We start from the raw sequence: 16485 nt of genomic DNA on the forward strand, positions 1-16485 counted from the left end.
GAAAGAAAGCCTCAGCAGCCCCTGAAGCAGGTGTACACACACACACACACACACACACACACACACACACACACACACAGTGAAGCCTGTCCCAGCAGGGCAGGGCCCCAGCCTCTCTCCCCACTGCCCATTGCAGCACAGTGCCAGCTCTTGGTGCCAAGCAGAAATGGGTGCCGTGTGAGGAAAGTCTTCTAAGGATACAGGGGCTATAGAGTAGCCCTGGGGACATTGTGACACAGCGCTGACCTGCACTCACACTCAGAGTGGGCCCTGGCCCCATACCCCACTCTGCCTCTGTCTCAGAAGAACTTAGCAGATAGATGGTCAGGCTGGGTGGGGCCTCACCCCACCCAAACCTGTGCAGGGACACTTCAGAGCCACTGAGGACCACCTGACATGTCTGGACATTAAGAAGTCCTTTATCTTGGAGCCCAGAGTAGCATGCCAAATGTGGAGGGCCCTGTAGGGTCTGCACTGGGCTGGTGTCAGCTCTGCAGAAGAAGCTGCTCTGTGGCCCAAGGGTGGGTGGGGCCGTGGCTACCGCACACAGTCACACATGGCCTAGAGGGCATTTTGGGAGCTTTGTGCATCCTGGAGGCCTTGAAATGCACACTGTGCAGAGAACACCCTGCTTCCTGAGTCCCGTGGCTCCTGGGGAGCCTCAGAGCCTAGTTCAGGAGACCCAAGAAAAGAGGGATTTGGGGGAAACTGACTTGCCATCTTCGGATTCCAGTTTCCTTCTTCCAGAGGCCCTGTTCACTGTGGTCTGTGTTCCCTTTAATCCGTGTCCTTTGTGTCACCTTTCTGAGCATGCGCAGCTATGGCCTTAATGTCTACCCAGCCTGCTGTCATCTGCAGACCACTCCCAACCGGTGGGTGGGCCGCCGACCACACCTCTGCCCAGGTCAGCACAGCTCACAGTGGAGAGCTCATCCCTCCTGTCCCTCTTCTCTCCCCAGGTGATCCTGAAGGACCTGGAGGTGCTGGCAGAAATTGCTTCCTCCCCCGCAGGCCAGACAGATGACCCAGGCACCCTTGATGGCCCTGACCTCCGGACCAGCCACTCAGAGCTCCAGGTGCCCACCCCCAGCAGAGCCGGCCTACTGAACACCTCCGGTAAGTCTTCTGAAGGTTCCAGCCTCAGGAGCTTTAGAAGTCCAGGTCTCGGGCTGGATCACAGTAGTCCTTTGGGCTATTGCTCAGGATCTCTGGAGCTCTTCCAGGGTGTGCAGGGTCTTTGGGTTGCTCCTGGCAATCTGCCACCTCAAGACGCCCCGGAGGCAGGCAGCCCTCATCCTCCAGCAGCCTCCAGAGATCCTCACAGACCTTTTTCCGCATTTCGCTGCACCTTCGATGCCTTTGAGCCATTGGCTAAACATAAAACCATCGTCGGCTTTTATGGGTCGGCTGCTCGTCTCTCTGCCTGGGTCCCGTCTCTCCAGTCTAGAAGCCAGGGGCTTTGGTCTTGGGGTCTCACAGGTGGAAGAAAACTAGGTGGCCATTTCCTTCTTCACTGAGAAGCTAAAAATAGCACTCCATGTGGCAGGCAGCCCAGGCAGGAGACAGCCTCCTTCACAACAGGCTGTTTCCGGTCAGAGAGGTAACTTAGAAGTAAAGACGGCCATAGCGTTCCCAGTCCTCACCTCCAAGTCCCTTCTAGACAGCAGGCCGGCTCTTCTCCCTGGGCCCCAGCAGATGCCACTTCCTTCTGGCGATGCAGTCCTGGAAAATGCCTGGAGACACGAGTTGGTAGAAAAGTTCCCAGTGAATCTCAGGTGTCTGCCTGGGGTTCTCTGTCCATTGTGCCCCTCTGGACATCCATACCCAGGGTCCTAGTCAGCCCATGCTTTGATGCAGCCTCGAGTCATAGAGGTTTATGGGTCTTGCAGCCGCAGCCTCCCCCCACAGCCCCGAGAGCACCTCCTTGGCCTCAGTGGGAGGCGCCCCAGCCCTGTTTGGCCCTGAGACCAGGCCCAGTGCCTGGCAAGGGGCAGCCAGAGCCCCACAGGCCTGCCTATGCCCCAGGACATGCCAGGTCAAGTCACAGAAGGCCCGTGTGGGGCCTCGCCCAGGAACCCAGTTCTAGGCAGTCAGTGGCTGTGGTCAGGGAAGCGGTTCTCACATCCTCATCCTGGGACCTCTGCTGAGGCTCCCACCCTCTATCCCCTGGGTGAGCAAGTCCATTCTCCATCCTGTGTCCCCAAGTCAACATAAGGGGGCCAACCTTACGTCCTTGGAACAGACGAACAGACGGCAGGAATACCAGAGGTGGAGTGTGGGGGCCCAGTGAAGTTAGTAGGAAAGGAGAGAGAAAGGGAGAGTTCTTCCTTAGGAAGGGAGGGTGGGGTGGGGAGGAGCAGCGAGAACCCACCAGAAGATAGGCAGCAGCCAGGAGGAGGCATCCTGCAGGGAGGAGGCCCGGGCAGAGGAGCCCTGGGGGTGTGCCCTTGACTTTCCCTCCCCAGGACCCAGGCGCCACCACCTCTTCCCTACTCCTCAAAGTGGCAGCAGCAGAGAATTTGAGGGCAGCACAGCCTTGCGATGGAGCCAGGGCACCCAGGCCTCCCAGGCCCTCAGTGACCTGTCCTCCATATGTTTTTTCTCTTCCTCTGGGGCACAGAGAAGTTGATGACTATGATGTGGGCCCCTGCTCATGGAATGAGGACCAGGAGACTGCCAAGGGCAGCCTGGGCTGGGGAGTAGGATGCGTGTAGCATCAAGGACTTTGCGCTGCTTGGGAACCAGGGTCGGGGCACTGTAGGGCAGGGCACTCTCAACCCCAGCTCCTGGCCATGCCAAGATGGGTGGACCTTGAACAAGGCCAAGGCAGTAGAGACTCTTGCCCCAGCTCACTGAGGCTGTCAGATTAGCTCACATCAGCCAGGGACTCACTTGGAATTCATAGAAAAACAGTGAAGCATGCCAGATGGGAAGGAACTCCATCCTAGATAGAACACCAAGGAAATGCCTGCAGCCAGTCACACTTCTTGCTTCAAGAATCCACACCCAGGGAGCAGTGGGGGATGCAGGGGGAGAATCCACACTCTGTCGACCAGGAGCTCTTAACCTGAGAGCTCACGTGTGGGCCTGGAGGCTCCGAGCAGATCCACATGTGTTCACACGTGCGTGTCCACAGCTGGCATCAGATTGCACAAATGGGGCCATAATTTTAAAAGGTCAGCTCAAGCCAGTAAGAGAACAACCGGGAAAGCCAGAGTGTGCCCTATCCCTCTCCCACCTCCGCAGCCCCAGGAGGGCACGCACCAGGCACGGAGGATGCGTGGGGTGGCGCTGAGGTCAGAAGGCACGCAGGAAGTGCACACTCCTCCCTCCGCGAGCTGCTCCTTCCCAGACTGCTTCTCAGGCATGTGAGGGGCTCGTTCTGTCTGTTTCCTTCTGGCCAGACACATGGACAAGGCTTTGAAGCCAGACCCTCTTCCTGTCTGGATTCTGCCTGCCTCTGGCTCTCCAGGGCCCAGCCCTGAGAACTTAGAGAACTTGCAGGCAGCACTGCTGTGTCCCTGTAGAGTAGATCGTCCCAAAGGCACAAAGGAACTGTCTGGAAAGCCTCAGAGGCAGGGAGCCTAGCAAAGATGAAGTCAGTGCTATCTGTAGGGAACCAAATGGCGCGGATCACACACAGCAGTGGAGAAGCAAGCCCATCACATGCCTGGGTAGCTGCTGTGTTGGCCTAAATGCACCACAGCAGTGGTTCCCAGGGCCCCCTGAGGCAGAGTCGCCCACATGGGATTTTCCTCTCTCCTGGCCTAGGATAAACATCTCTCCCTCCCCCGCAGAGTGGCTAAGGCAGAGGCTTCTCCCACCCCGCCTCCTTTATTCCTGACCGGCACAGAGCCCTAGGATTGGGGAGAGAGCCACCTGGGGCCAAACAGGATGGGGAGCAGCCTGGGTGGGCAGCTCTGAGGGAAGCTGGTGGAGGAACACCACACTTTCCTGCCTCCCACCCCTGGGGTCTCCTGTATCTCTTCCTTTTGTGTTTCCTGTGCCCTGTCTCCACTCAGGGGAGTCTGCAGGGGTCCTACTGGCTCTGGGGACAGGGATGTCAAACAGGCCTGTGGGCCCATCATACCCTGAGCCTGTGCAGAAAGCTTCGCAGGACAGAGGCAGCCTCTAGGGTCAGCCCTTTGTTAGAGACATGCCTGTCATCCCTGGGCCTGGATATCTCTGCTGCCAGAGAGGGTGCAGCCAGGCCTGGGGAGAGCCAGGCAGCCCTCAGATCCTCGGCAATGTACAACAATGTGTCAGTCTGGGGCCAAAGGTCACCCCAGGACTGTGTTTGCCCCAAAAACCCAGTCTTCCCTGACTTTCCCTGCCTGCCACCGAGCCCGTTCCTGGTGAGATAAAAACTGTTCATGTCGTAGGCACGTTGGCTCAATCCTATAATCTCAGCACTTTGAGAGGCTGAGGCAGGTGGATCACCTGAGGTCAGGAGTTCGAGATCAGCCTGGCCAACATGGTAAAACCCTGTCTTTACTGAAAATACAAATTTAGCTGGGCGTGGTGGTATGTGCCTGTAATCCCAGCTGCTCGGCAGGCTGAGACAGGAGAATCGCTTGAACCCAGGAGGCAGAGATTGCAGTGAGCTGAGATAGTGCCACTGCATCCATCCTGGGCAACAGAGCAGGACTCCATCTCAAAAAGCATAAAACAAAAAAAACTGTTCATGTCAGTATATCTTTCAGGGCTCAGTGATCCAAGGTGTTTTTACCCCTGGCTCTAAATCAAAAAATGAAATGTTCATCTTCGGTTTCATTCCTTGTAGCCCAGGACATTGTATTGTAGCCAAATGTCAGCATATCTTCATGTCACCAGACAGAAGATAGCCAGAAAACCATTTTCCCCAGTAATCATGGCAACAATCATCATGGCTAAGGTCACATTAGGACCTGACCTACTCTGAGTACTCACACTTGCTGGCTCCCTGGTGAGCTCCTGGGCTCCTCGCAGCAGCTCTGAGAGGCCAGCTCTGTGTTACTCGCCGCTTGTTTGGGCCGGGAGCATGGCCCAAGAGCCCACACTCTTCACCCCTCTCTGGAAAATCCCACCTGCACCTGGCAGCACTGGAAGCTTCCATGGCTGGAGGGGAGGAGCAGAGGGACCAGGTCATGGCCACAGCCTGGCAGTGATGAGGGCGTGTGTCCTCTCTTCACAGTGACTTCAGAGACCCCTTCCCAGCCTCAGGCCATGGCAGTGCCTCATCTCTTGTCTTTTGCTGCCCCCTACCACTTCCTCCGGCCACACCAGTCCCTTCCTCCCATTCCTCCCACTCACCCCCTCCCAGCCTCGGGAGGCAGCGTTAGGGAGCACTGACACTGGGGTCGGAGGGATCTGGGTTCACAGCCCTGCTCTGCCCACCTATCCTGTGACCTTGAACCAGGCTTCTGCCTCACTCTGCCACCTCCTCCCTCTCTAAACCTCGTGCTGGGGGACTTGGGGGCTCTGTGACCTCCCACATAGCAGGGGCTAAACTAAATGCTCCCTGCATGTGAAGGGAGCATTTGCTTGTGTCCTGGTTATTACAGGACACAGTCTGCCCCAGTCTGCCTGGGTGGGTGGCAGAGTTCGCATCTGCACCCTCCTGGCTGTGATCTTAGACCTCCCGCTGAAAGTGCAGGCGGGGGCTCCTCAGCATTGCCCAGTGCTGGGTGATTTGTGTGATCAGCTCAGTTTGAATAGCATCATCGCTGGCCACACAGGCCAAGTTTACTCACCCCAAATTCCTGGCACCAGGTGCCCAGTAACAGTCAGTACCAATTTTTGAGAGTTCATTAAAATAATGGAAGGCAGGGGGTACCGATCACCCTGTTATTGACAGTGAACCTCAGGCCCCCAGCGCTGCTGCCCAGAACAGCATCCTCTGATACCCGTGCTGCCAGGCCCTCATCACCAGTTGGAAAACCAGCCCCAGCAGTCCACTCCCCGCCCCAGGAGCCTTCTTCCTCCCCCTCTCCTCTGGACCCTTGGCCCAGCCCTCACCCTGCAGCAACAGCTCTTTCCCAGTGGTAGGCTGCTCTGTGACCTCTCCGCTGCCGCGTTAGCTGGAAGTCCCCTCTGGTCCCTGCTGTGTCCCATCAGCTTCTCTCGCTCTGACCTGAGCAGCGGCAGTCTCCTGGCTATGGGTGCGGCCTCCAGCGCTCCTGTCCTGCCAACCAACGCCAGCTCACAGATGAGAAAGTGGTCACCTCTTGGGTAAGGTCCCAAGATGGTGTGCTTTTGCGGCGGCCTTTGTCCACGTAGCTGTGCACCCCCTCCAGTTCTGCAGACTCCACACCCCCAAGATCCCGCTCACCTCCCTGTCTCCCAGCTACTTGATTTTTGGGAGAAGCTACCCCTTTCTCACCCTGTCCTCGTGGTTCTATACCAGCCTCTCCATCACCCACCCCTTCCGTGGACCACTTCCTGTGCCACACATGACATGATGCTCTTTAGCCCTGCCTGGTTCACAGGAGAGGAGCCGGCCTCTGAGAAGCAGCGCTGCGTCCCCTGCCCTGCTAGTCAGTGACAGGGCCTGGATATGGTGTGGTCGCCTGGACTCTGGGTGCTCTGGGCAGCCTCTGGCCCTTCTCTTGTATCCTCCAGGCAGCGAATCTTGAGCCCACAACAGGCTGTCCAGGGACATGGACCCCGACCCAGCAGGGATGGAGGCCAGAGTGGAGCAGGGACCCTGCCAGGCCTGAACTGGGTGGCTGATGTTTTCACATCTGGTTCTGTTGAACTGTAACTTGCATTATGTACTGAAGCCAGGGCTATTTTTATCCCAACATGTGAGGTTCCTTCACGTCATAACCACAAAACTCAATCCAAAACATCCCGGGGCAGGTTGTTTGCGAGACATTCTGTGGCTTCTCATGTCGCCACATCAGGTTTCACTCTGTAACATCTGCAGGGGTGGCTCCCCTGCCGCCCACCCCGCCGGCCTGGGTTTCTGTGTGAAGTGCGTCTCTGTGCCCTGGCCAGCCACCGGTCACGTGTACTTCCTGCCAGGGCCTGGCAGCCTCCTTGATTGCGCTAACCAGAAATGCAGGGCACGGCGGCCTTCAGCTGAGGGACGGCGCTCTCCTTTGTGCCTCCTGCCTTCTGCAGGATTGGGGAATGGAAATCCCACTCTCTTAGGCGCGCCTCTCCTCCACCCACCACTGGAGCAGCTGCCCACCATCTCCAGGGGGCTATGCTTCAGTGGCACCCCTGAGTAAAACCACTGAGGTCCTTGGAGTGCCATGTTGGAGGACGTGCCCTGAGTGTCCCGGCCAAGCCCCTGTCCTCATGTGTCTGTAGCACCCAACCCAGGACCCCAATTACAAGAGCAGATGAGCCAGAGCCAGAGGTGGATGGAAAAGCAGGCAGCAGAGAAGCAGAAATCAGCGCACTTGAGGGGCCCATTTCTCCTATAGTAATGCTCCCAGGGTGTGCTTGTTCTCTCTCCACTCATCTCCTCCTCCCAAGCCTGCAGCCCGGCCTCAGAGAGCATTTCAAGCCAAAGGGCAGCTCAGATCAGAAGAGTGGCTGGACGTGAAGGGAGCCCCTGAGGCTGGGAGAGAGCAAGCAGCCGCCACCCCATCCTGCTGAGCACTGAGGCCTTTCCCATCCCTGTCCAGCCCACCCTCCCTGCCCGTCAAGTGTGGCCCCTCTCCCCCCCTCTGTTGCTAGGAGAAGACTGCCCTGTTAAAACCCGTGGTCTCAGTGCATCACCTTCCAAGGCCCCCAGCCCTGTCCTGCCTGGAGGGACAGGGTCAGAAAGTCTTTGAGCAGTGGGAGCACTGAGGGTTGAACTGCACTCAGCTGAGAATGTGAATCACTTAACGTGGCTTCTCGCAGCTGTGACACTGCCCTCCTTCTCCCCTCCACTAAGGTGCTCAGCTCCAGGGCCCAAGGGGCAGCCCTGAACATTGAGAATCCATTTTGGGTCCAAACTGGGGGCCATGGCTAAGGAGACCAGAGCTGTGTCCACAGCAGCCCAGGCCTTCTCTTCTGCCATTTTTGGCCAGACTGTCAGAGGAGTGGTATGCTGATCTCCCTCCCCTGATGTGGTATGGGAGTCGCAGGTGGCCCCCACTTCTTCCTCAGAGCATCCTGACAGAGCACTGTGAATTTGCCAGAAATGAAATCTCCCCACTCAGCCATTTCAGACCAGCCCCAGACATCCATTCTGAGACTCCAAATGAGAACAGCCTGCCCTGCACAGTGCTCTGAGCTATGGGACACTTGTTAATAAAAGGAGCCCCCATTTATTGAGTGCAGACTTTGTGGCAGCCTCCAGACCCAGCACATTACATATTTTTGTCTCTTTTCATAGTGGCTCTTATTGCACTCACTTTACAGATGAGGAAACAGGCTTAAACACCATGCTCAGCACTTGCTACTGCCCCTGTGAGGCTGGAACGGCCCCGCACCTCTTCCCAGTGGCTGCCCACAGCACCTAGCCCCTTAGGAGTGGAGATTCTGGTCCCTGATGGCCCCAGTTGGGAGGATTTCTTTGTGGTGACTTCCGTCATGGGTCCCTTTGTTCTTAGGAATGCTTTGGAGCCTAAGTGGCCCCAGGCCTGGAACTGGGTTAGGCTGGGGGTGCACATATAGGAGGAGGGGACACAGGGAGCTTCAAAAACAAGCACCTGGGAGAAGCTTGCAGTGAACTGGGCGCCTCCAGTGTGGGCGGTGGTGTATGGCCAGTGCCCTCCAGCCAGGCCACTGAGGCTCACCAAATTCATCTCCTGAGGGTGGGAACAGTGAGGCAGGGCTGTCTCAACAGCTGTTTCTGCAGCCACCTCTTTAGAGATCAGCCCCAGCTGGGCCTGGGGTAACTCAATCTGTAAGAATGTGACACTTGACTCTGCAAACAGCCCTTCTGGGCCAGGAAGCAGAGATTGTTTGCCATTCCAGAGTCGCTCAGGACCTCCCGAGCCAGGCTGATTCAGGCAGGCACCCAGAACAATGCAGTCCAAAGAAGAAGTGGAATGAGGCCTGGCCTTGAACTGGCCTTCTCACTCAGGGCTCCTGCGGCTCACGGGAGCTATCTAGGAGATTCTTGGGATTGAGGATGCTACAGTTTGGAGGTGTGGCTCCTGGTGAGGAATCCCTCATGGAGTGATTCATAGCTGGGAAAAACAGAAGAGAAAAAAGTCTTTTCTAGAGCCAGCCATCTCTCCGGAAGGACCATGACAGGATGTAAGGGAAGTCTGAGTTCAGCAAAAAAGACGGAACTCCTGGGTGGAGAGCCTTGCAGCTGCTTCCTGGCCACTGGCATTGAATACAGTCAGTCTGTCCAGGTGCCTCCGTGAGATTCACTTGGAATACTCTGGATGGTTCTGCATGTTCTTATTTCGTGTTTGGGCTGATGCTTCTGGAAACATCTGATGCTTCTGGCCAAGTTCGGTTCCCAGAGCCTCCATATCTTGTGCTGGCGCCTGGCCATTTCCTCCCTGGCCTAGGGAAAAAATGAAGGCTCCCATACAACTTCTAGACCAGAAAGGGGCCAGCCTGGAAAATGATGGCCCTGGATACCTCTGCCAGCCACTCTGCTTCTCCCAGTGTCCTCCCTGGGTTTCCAGAGAGCTACGGCCAGGTGTTCTCTCCATAGCTCTTGACAGCATCATTTCCTGCATCCTCAGTCTCAGCTTGACAGGACCTGGGTTTTCATCTTTATGCCATCTTCTGCCCTTCTGCCTACCACGGCACAGCCTCCTAATCTGTGAGCCCCAAACATATCCAAACATTAGTGCCCAAGAGACAGGCAGTCTGGCAGAGCTGCAAAGAATATGGGCTCTGAAGACCAGCTGCCTGGGTCAGCAACTCTACCACTTGCCAGCTCTGTGACTTTGTATAATTCTCACCCAAATTCACAGCTCCTATGTGTATATAATGCGAATAATAATGGTGCATATTTTCCAAGTGTTTTTTTGTTTTGGGGGGTTTTTCGAGGGTGTTAGATACTATGTGTAAAGGGTTTAGGCAGGCCAAGCTCATAGTAGGTGTTCAATAGATAGTAGCTATGAATTGGCTATTAAGATGTTGTGTTATACTGGAACAGTTGGATATCCATATACAAAAGGTTTAGACCCCTTGCTCACACCATATAAAAAAGTAACTCAAAATGGACGAGAGACCTAAAATATATCAGTAAATCTTTATGACCTTAGGTTAGGTAATAATTTCATAGCTATGACACCAAAGGCACAAGCAACCAAAGAAAAAATAGACACATTAGCCTTAATCAAAATTTAAAATGTTGTGCTTCAATTTTTTATATTGCGTTTTAGGTTTGGGGGTACAACATGTGAAGAACATGCAGGATTGTTGCATAGGTACATATGTGGCAATTTGGTTTGCTGCCTTCCTCCCCATCACCTATATCTGGCATTTCTCCCCATTTTAGCCCTCCCCAATTCCCCACCCCCTGTTGTCCCTCCCCTAGTTCCTCCTGACAGACCTCAGTGTGTGATGCTCCCCTCCCTGTGTCCACCATGTGTTCTTGTTATTCAGCACCCACCTATGAGTGAGAACATGTGGTGTTTGATTTTCTGTTGACTTGTGTCTGTTTGCTGAGAATTATGGTTTCCACATTCATCCATGTCCCTACAAAGGATACAAACTCATCATTTTTTATAGCTGCATAGTATTCCATGGTGTATATGTGCAGTCTGTCCAGTCTGTCATCGATGAGCATTTGGTTTGGTTCCAAGTCTTTGTTATTATAAACAGTGCTGCAGTGAACATTCATGTGTATGTGTTCTTATAGTAGAACAATTTATAATCCTTTGGATATATATCCAGTAATGGGATTGCTGGGTCAAATGGAATTTCTATTTCTAGGTCCTTGAGGAATTCCCACACGTCTTCCACAGTGGTTGAACTAATTTACACTCCCACCAACAGTGTAAAACTGTTCCTATTTCTCTACATCCTCTCCAGCATCTGTTGTCTCCAGATTTTTTAATGATCGCCATTCTAACTGATACGAGATGGTATCTCAATGTAATTTTGATTTGCATTTATTTCTCTAATGACCAGTGATGATAAGCATTTTTTTGTACATTGTTGGCCTCATATATGTCTTCTTTTGTAAAGTGTCTGTTCATATTCTTCGCCCACTTTTGAATGGGTTTGTTTGTTTTTTTCTTGTAAATCTGTTTTAGTTCTTTGTAGATCCTGGATATTAGCCCTTTGTCAGATGGGTAGATTACAAAAATTATTCCCCATTCTGTTGGTCTCCACTCACTCTAATGATTGTTTCTTTTGCTCTGCAGAAGCTGTGGAGTTTAGTTAGATCCCATTTGTCTATTTTGGCTTTTGTTGCCAATGCTTTTGTTGTTTTGGTCATGAAGTCCTTGCCTATGCCTATGTCCTGAATGGTTTTGCCTAGATTTTCTTCTAGGGTTTTTATGGTGTTAGGTCTTATGTTTAAGTCTTTAATCCACGTGGAGTTAATTTTAGTGTAAGGTGTCAGGAAGGGGTCCAGTTTCTGCTTTCTGCACATGGCTAGCCAGTTTTCCCAACACCCTTTATTGAACAGAGAATCCTTTCTCCATTGCTTTTTCTTGTCAGGTTTGTCAAAGATCAGATAGTTAGTTATAGATGTGTGGTGTTGCCTCTGAGGCCTCTATTCTGTTCTATTGGTCTATATCTCTGTTTTGGTGCCAGTACCATGCTGTTTTGATTACTCTAGCCTTGTAGTATAGTTTGAAGTCAGGTAGCATGATGCCTCCAGCTTTGTTCTTTTGGCTTAGAATTGACTTGGCTATGCGAGCTCTCTTTTGGTTCCATAGAAGTTTAAGGTGGTTTTTTCCAGATCTGTGAAGAAGGTCATTGGTAGCTTGATGGGGATAACATTGAATCTGTCAATTACTTTGGGCAGTATGGCCATTTTCACAATATTGATTCTTCCTAACCATGAGCATGGGATGTTTCCCCATCTGTTTTTGTCCTCTCTTATTTCATTGAGCAGTGCATTGTAGTTCTCCTTGAAGAGGTCCTTTACGTCCTTTGTAAGTTGTATTCCTAAGTATTTTATTCTCTTTGTATTAATTGTGAATGGCAGTTCGTTCTTGATTTGGCTCTCTTTAAGTCTGTTATTGGTATATAAGAATGCTTGTGATTTTTGCACATTGATTTTGTATCCTGAGACTTTGCTGAAGTTGCTTATCAGTTTCAGGAGATTTTGGGCAGAGATGATGGGTCTTCTAAATATACAATCATGTCATCTGCAAATGGAGACAATTTGACTTGGACTTCCTCCTTTCCTAATTGAATATCCTTTATTTCTTTTTCTTGCCTGATTGCTCTGGCTAGAACTTCCAATACCATATTGAATAGGAGTGGTGAGAGAGGGCATCCTTATCTAGTGCCAGATTTCGAAGGGAATGCTTCCAGTTTTTGCCCATTCAATATGATATTGGCTGTGGGTTTGTCATATCTGTTATTATTTTGAGATATGTCCCGTCAATACCTAGTTTATTGGGGGTTTTTAGCATAAAAGGGCTGTTGAATTTTGTCAGAAGCCTTCTCTGCATCTATTGAGATAATCATGTGGTTTTTTTCTTTGGTTCTGTTTATGTGGTGAATTACTTGTATACACTTGTATATGTTGAACCAGCCTTGCATCCCTGGGATGAAGCCTACTTGATCGTGATGGATAAGCTTTTTGATGTGCTGTTGCAATCGGTTTGCCAGTATTTTATTGAAGATTTTCACATCTGTGTTCTTCATGGATATTGGCCGGAAGTTTTCTTTTCTTGTTGAGTCTCTGCCGGGTTTTGGTATCAGGATGACATTGGTCTCATAAAATGATTTGGGAAGGATTCCCTCTTTTTGGATTGTTTGGAATAGTTTCAGAAGGGGTGGTACTAGCTCCTCTTTGTATGTCTAGTAGAATTCGGCTGTGAACCCATCTGGACCTGGGCTTTCTTTTATTGGTAGGCTGTTAATTACTGCCTCAGCTTCAGCCCTTGTTATTGGTCTATTCAGGGTTTTGACTTCTTCCTGATTTAGGCTTGGGAGGAGGCAAGTGTCCAGGAATTTATCCATTTCTTCCAGGTTTACTGGTTTATGTGCGTAGAGCTGTTTGTAGTAATCTCTGATGGTGGTTTGTATTTCTGTCGAATCTGTGGTGATATCCCCTGTATCGTTTTTTATTGTATCTATTTGATTCTTCTCTCTTTTCTTTTTTATTAATCTGGCTCGTGGTCTATTTTGTTGATCTTTTCAAAAAACCAGCTCATGGATTTATTGATTTTTTTTTAAAGGGTTTTTTGTGTCTCTGTCTCCTTCAATTCTGCTCTGATCTTAGTTATTTCTTGTCTTCTCCTAGCTTTTGAGTTTTTTTGATCTGGCTCCTCTAGCTCTTTCAATTTTGACAATAGGGTGTCTGTTTTAGATCTGTCTTTGCTTCTCATGTGAGCATTTATTGCTATAAATTTTCCTCTAGAGACTGCTTTAAATGTGTCCCAGAGATTCCGGTATGTTGTGGCTTCGTTCTTGTTGGTTTCGAAGAACATCTTTATTTCTGCCTTCATTTCATTGGTTATCCAGTCAACATTCAAGAGCCAGTTGTTTGAGTTCCATGAAACTGTGCGGTTCTGAGTTAGGTTCTGAGTTCTAATTTGATTGCACTGTGGTCTGAGAGGCTGTTTGTTATGATTTCCATTCTTTTGCATTTGCTAAAGAGTGATTTACTTCCAATTATGTGGTCAGTTTTAGAGTATGTGTGGTGTGGTGCTGACAAGAATGTATATTCTGTGGATTTGGTGTGGAGAGTTCTGTAAATGTCTATTAGGTTTGCTTGGTCCAGGTCTGAGTTCAAGTCCTGGATATCCTTGTTAATTATCTGTCTCATTGATCTGTTTAATATTGACAGTGGAGTGTTAAAGTCTCCCACTATTATTGTGTGGGAGTCTAAGTCTCTTTGTAATTCATTAAGAACTTGCTTTATGTATCTGGGTGCTCCTGTATTGGGTGCATATATATTTAGGATCTTTAGCTCTTGTTGCATTGATCCTTTACCATTATGTAATGTCCTTCTCTATCTCTTTTGATCTGTGTTGGTTTAAAGTCTATTTTATCAGAGACTAGGATTGCAACTCCTGCTTTTTTTTTTCTCTCTATTTGCTTGTTAAATCTTCCTCCATTTCTTTATTTTCAGCCTATGTGTATCCTTGCACATGAGATGGGTTTCCTGGATACAGCACACTGATGGGTTTTGAGTTTTTATCCAATTTGCCAGTCTGTGTCTTTTGATTGGGGCATTTAGCCCATTTACATTTAAGGTTAATATTGTTATGTGGCCAGGCGCGGTGGCTCACGCCTATAATCCCAGCACTTTGGGAGACCAAGGCTGGTGGATCATTAGGTCAAGAGATCGAGACCATCCTGGTCAACAAGATGAAACCCCGTCTCTACTAAAAATACAAAAATTAGCTGAGCATGGTGGTGTGTGCCTGTAGTCCCAGCTACTCAGGAGGCTGAGGCAGGAGAACTGCTTGAACCCAGGAGGCGGAGGTTGCAGTGAACCACGATCATGCCATTGCACTCCAGTCTAGGTAACAACAGCGAAACTCCATCTCAAAAAAAGATGTGTGTGTGTGTGTGTGTTGTTATGTGTGAATTTGATCCTGCCATTTTGATGCTAGCTGGCTGTTTTGCCCATTAGTTGATGCAGTTTCTTCATTGTGTCAATGCTCTTTACCATTTGATATGTTTTTGGAATGGCTGGTACTGGTTATTCCTTTCTTTGTTTAGTGCTTCTTCAGGAGCTTTTGTAAAGCAGGCCTGGTGGTAATGAAATCTCTGAGCAATTGCTTGTTCATAAAGGATTTTATTTCTCCTTCACTTATGAAACTTAGTTTGGCTGGTATGAAATTCTACATTGAAAGTTCTTTTCTTTAAGGATGTTGAATGTTGGTCCCCACTGTCTTCTGGCTTGTAGGGTTTCTGCTGAGAGTCTGATGGGCTTCCCTTTGTTGGTGACTCGACCTTTCTCTCTGGCTGCCCTTAGCATTTTCTCCTTCATTTCAACCCTGGTGAATCTGACGATTATGTGCCTTGGGGGTTGCTTTTCTTGAGGAATATCTTTGCGGTGGTCTCTGTATTTACTGGACTGGAATATTGGTCTGCCTTGCTGGGTTGGGGAAGTTTTCCTGGATAAGATCCTGAAGAGTGTTTTCCAGCTTAGATTCATTCTCTCCGTCACATTCAGGTACACCTGTCAACCATAGATCAGGTCTTTTCATATAATCCCATATTTCTTGGAGACTTCGTTCATTTTTTTATTCTTTTTTCTCTAATCTTGCCTTCTCATTTTATTTCAATGAGTTGATCTTCAATCTCTGATATCCTGTCTTCTGCTTGGTCAGTTCGGCTATTGAAACTTGTGTATGCTTCACGAAGTTCTCATGTTGTGTTTTTCAGCTCCATCAACTCATTTATATTCCTCTCTAAGCTGTTTATTCTCGCTAGCATTTCATCAAACCTTTTTTCAAGGTTCTTAGTTTCTTTGCATTGGATTAGAACATGTTCTTTTAGCTCAGAGAAGTTTCTTATTACCCACCTTTTGAAGGCTGTTTCTGTCAATTCACTAGACTCATTCTGCATCCAGTCTTGTTTCCTTGCTGGTGAGGAGTTGTGATCCCTTGGAGGAGGAGAGGCGTTCTGGTTTTGGGTGTTTTCATCCTTTTTGCACTGATTGCTTCCCATCTTTGTGGATTTATCTCCCTGTGGTCTTGTAGTTGGTGACTTTCAGATGGGGTCTCTGAATGGACATCCTGTTTGTTGATGATGAAGTTACTTGTTTCTGTTTCTTAGTTTTCCTTCTACCAGTCAGGCTCCTCTGCAGTAGGACTGCTGAGGTCCACTCCAGACCCTGCTTGTCTAGGGATCACCTGTGGCGGCTGCAGAACAGTAAGAGTTGCTGGCAGTTTCTTCTTCTGCTATCTTTGTCCCTCTGCATTTTCACTGGGAACTGCAATCCAGAGCTGTTCCTATTCAGCCATCTTGGATCCTGTCTGTGCTGCTGCTTTTTTTTTTTTTTTTTTTTAATAAAAAGAGGCTGAGCATGGTGGCTCACAGCTATAATCCCAACACTTTGGGAGGCCAGGGGTCCAGGAGTTTGAGACCAGCCTGGGCAACATAGGGAGATCCCATCTCTACAAAAAAAAAAAAAAATGTTTAAAAAATTTAGCTGTGTGTGGTGGTACACACCTGTAGTCCTAGCTACTTGGGAGGCTGAGGTGGGAGGATCACATGGGCCCAGGAGTTTGAGGCTGCAGTGTAACTGTAATCACTCCCATGCACTACAACCTGGGCAGCAGAGCAAGACACTATATTAGGCTGTTCTTGTATTACTATTTAAAAACTGAGAGTGGATAATTTATTAAGGAAAGAGATTTAATTGCTCATAGTTCTGCAGGCTTTACAGAAAGCATGGTGCTGGCATCTGCTCAGCTTCTGAGGAGGCCTCAGGGAGTTCACAATCATAGT

The 16485-nt window shown here is 50.0% G+C and overlaps 1 protein-coding gene across 3 annotated transcripts in view; it reads left to right on the plus strand.

The window, feature by feature from the left end:
• VAC14 (VAC14 component of PIKFYVE complex) overlaps positions 1-16485 on the plus strand; it is a 128094-nt gene that overhangs the window by 64961 nt on the left and 46648 nt on the right. For all 3 annotated transcript variants that reach the window (XM_078357719.1, XM_035282185.3, XM_035282187.3), the window contains one exon: positions 960-1116. In XM_078357719.1, coding sequence (XP_078213845.1) covers positions 960-1116 — 157 coding nt within the window. The remainder of the gene's footprint in view (positions 1-959; positions 1117-16485) is intronic.

Source organism: Callithrix jacchus, chromosome 20, assembly GCF_049354715.1.
Source record: "Callithrix jacchus isolate 240 chromosome 20, calJac240_pri, whole genome shotgun sequence".
Taxonomy (NCBI): domain Eukaryota; kingdom Metazoa; phylum Chordata; class Mammalia; order Primates; family Cebidae; genus Callithrix; species Callithrix jacchus.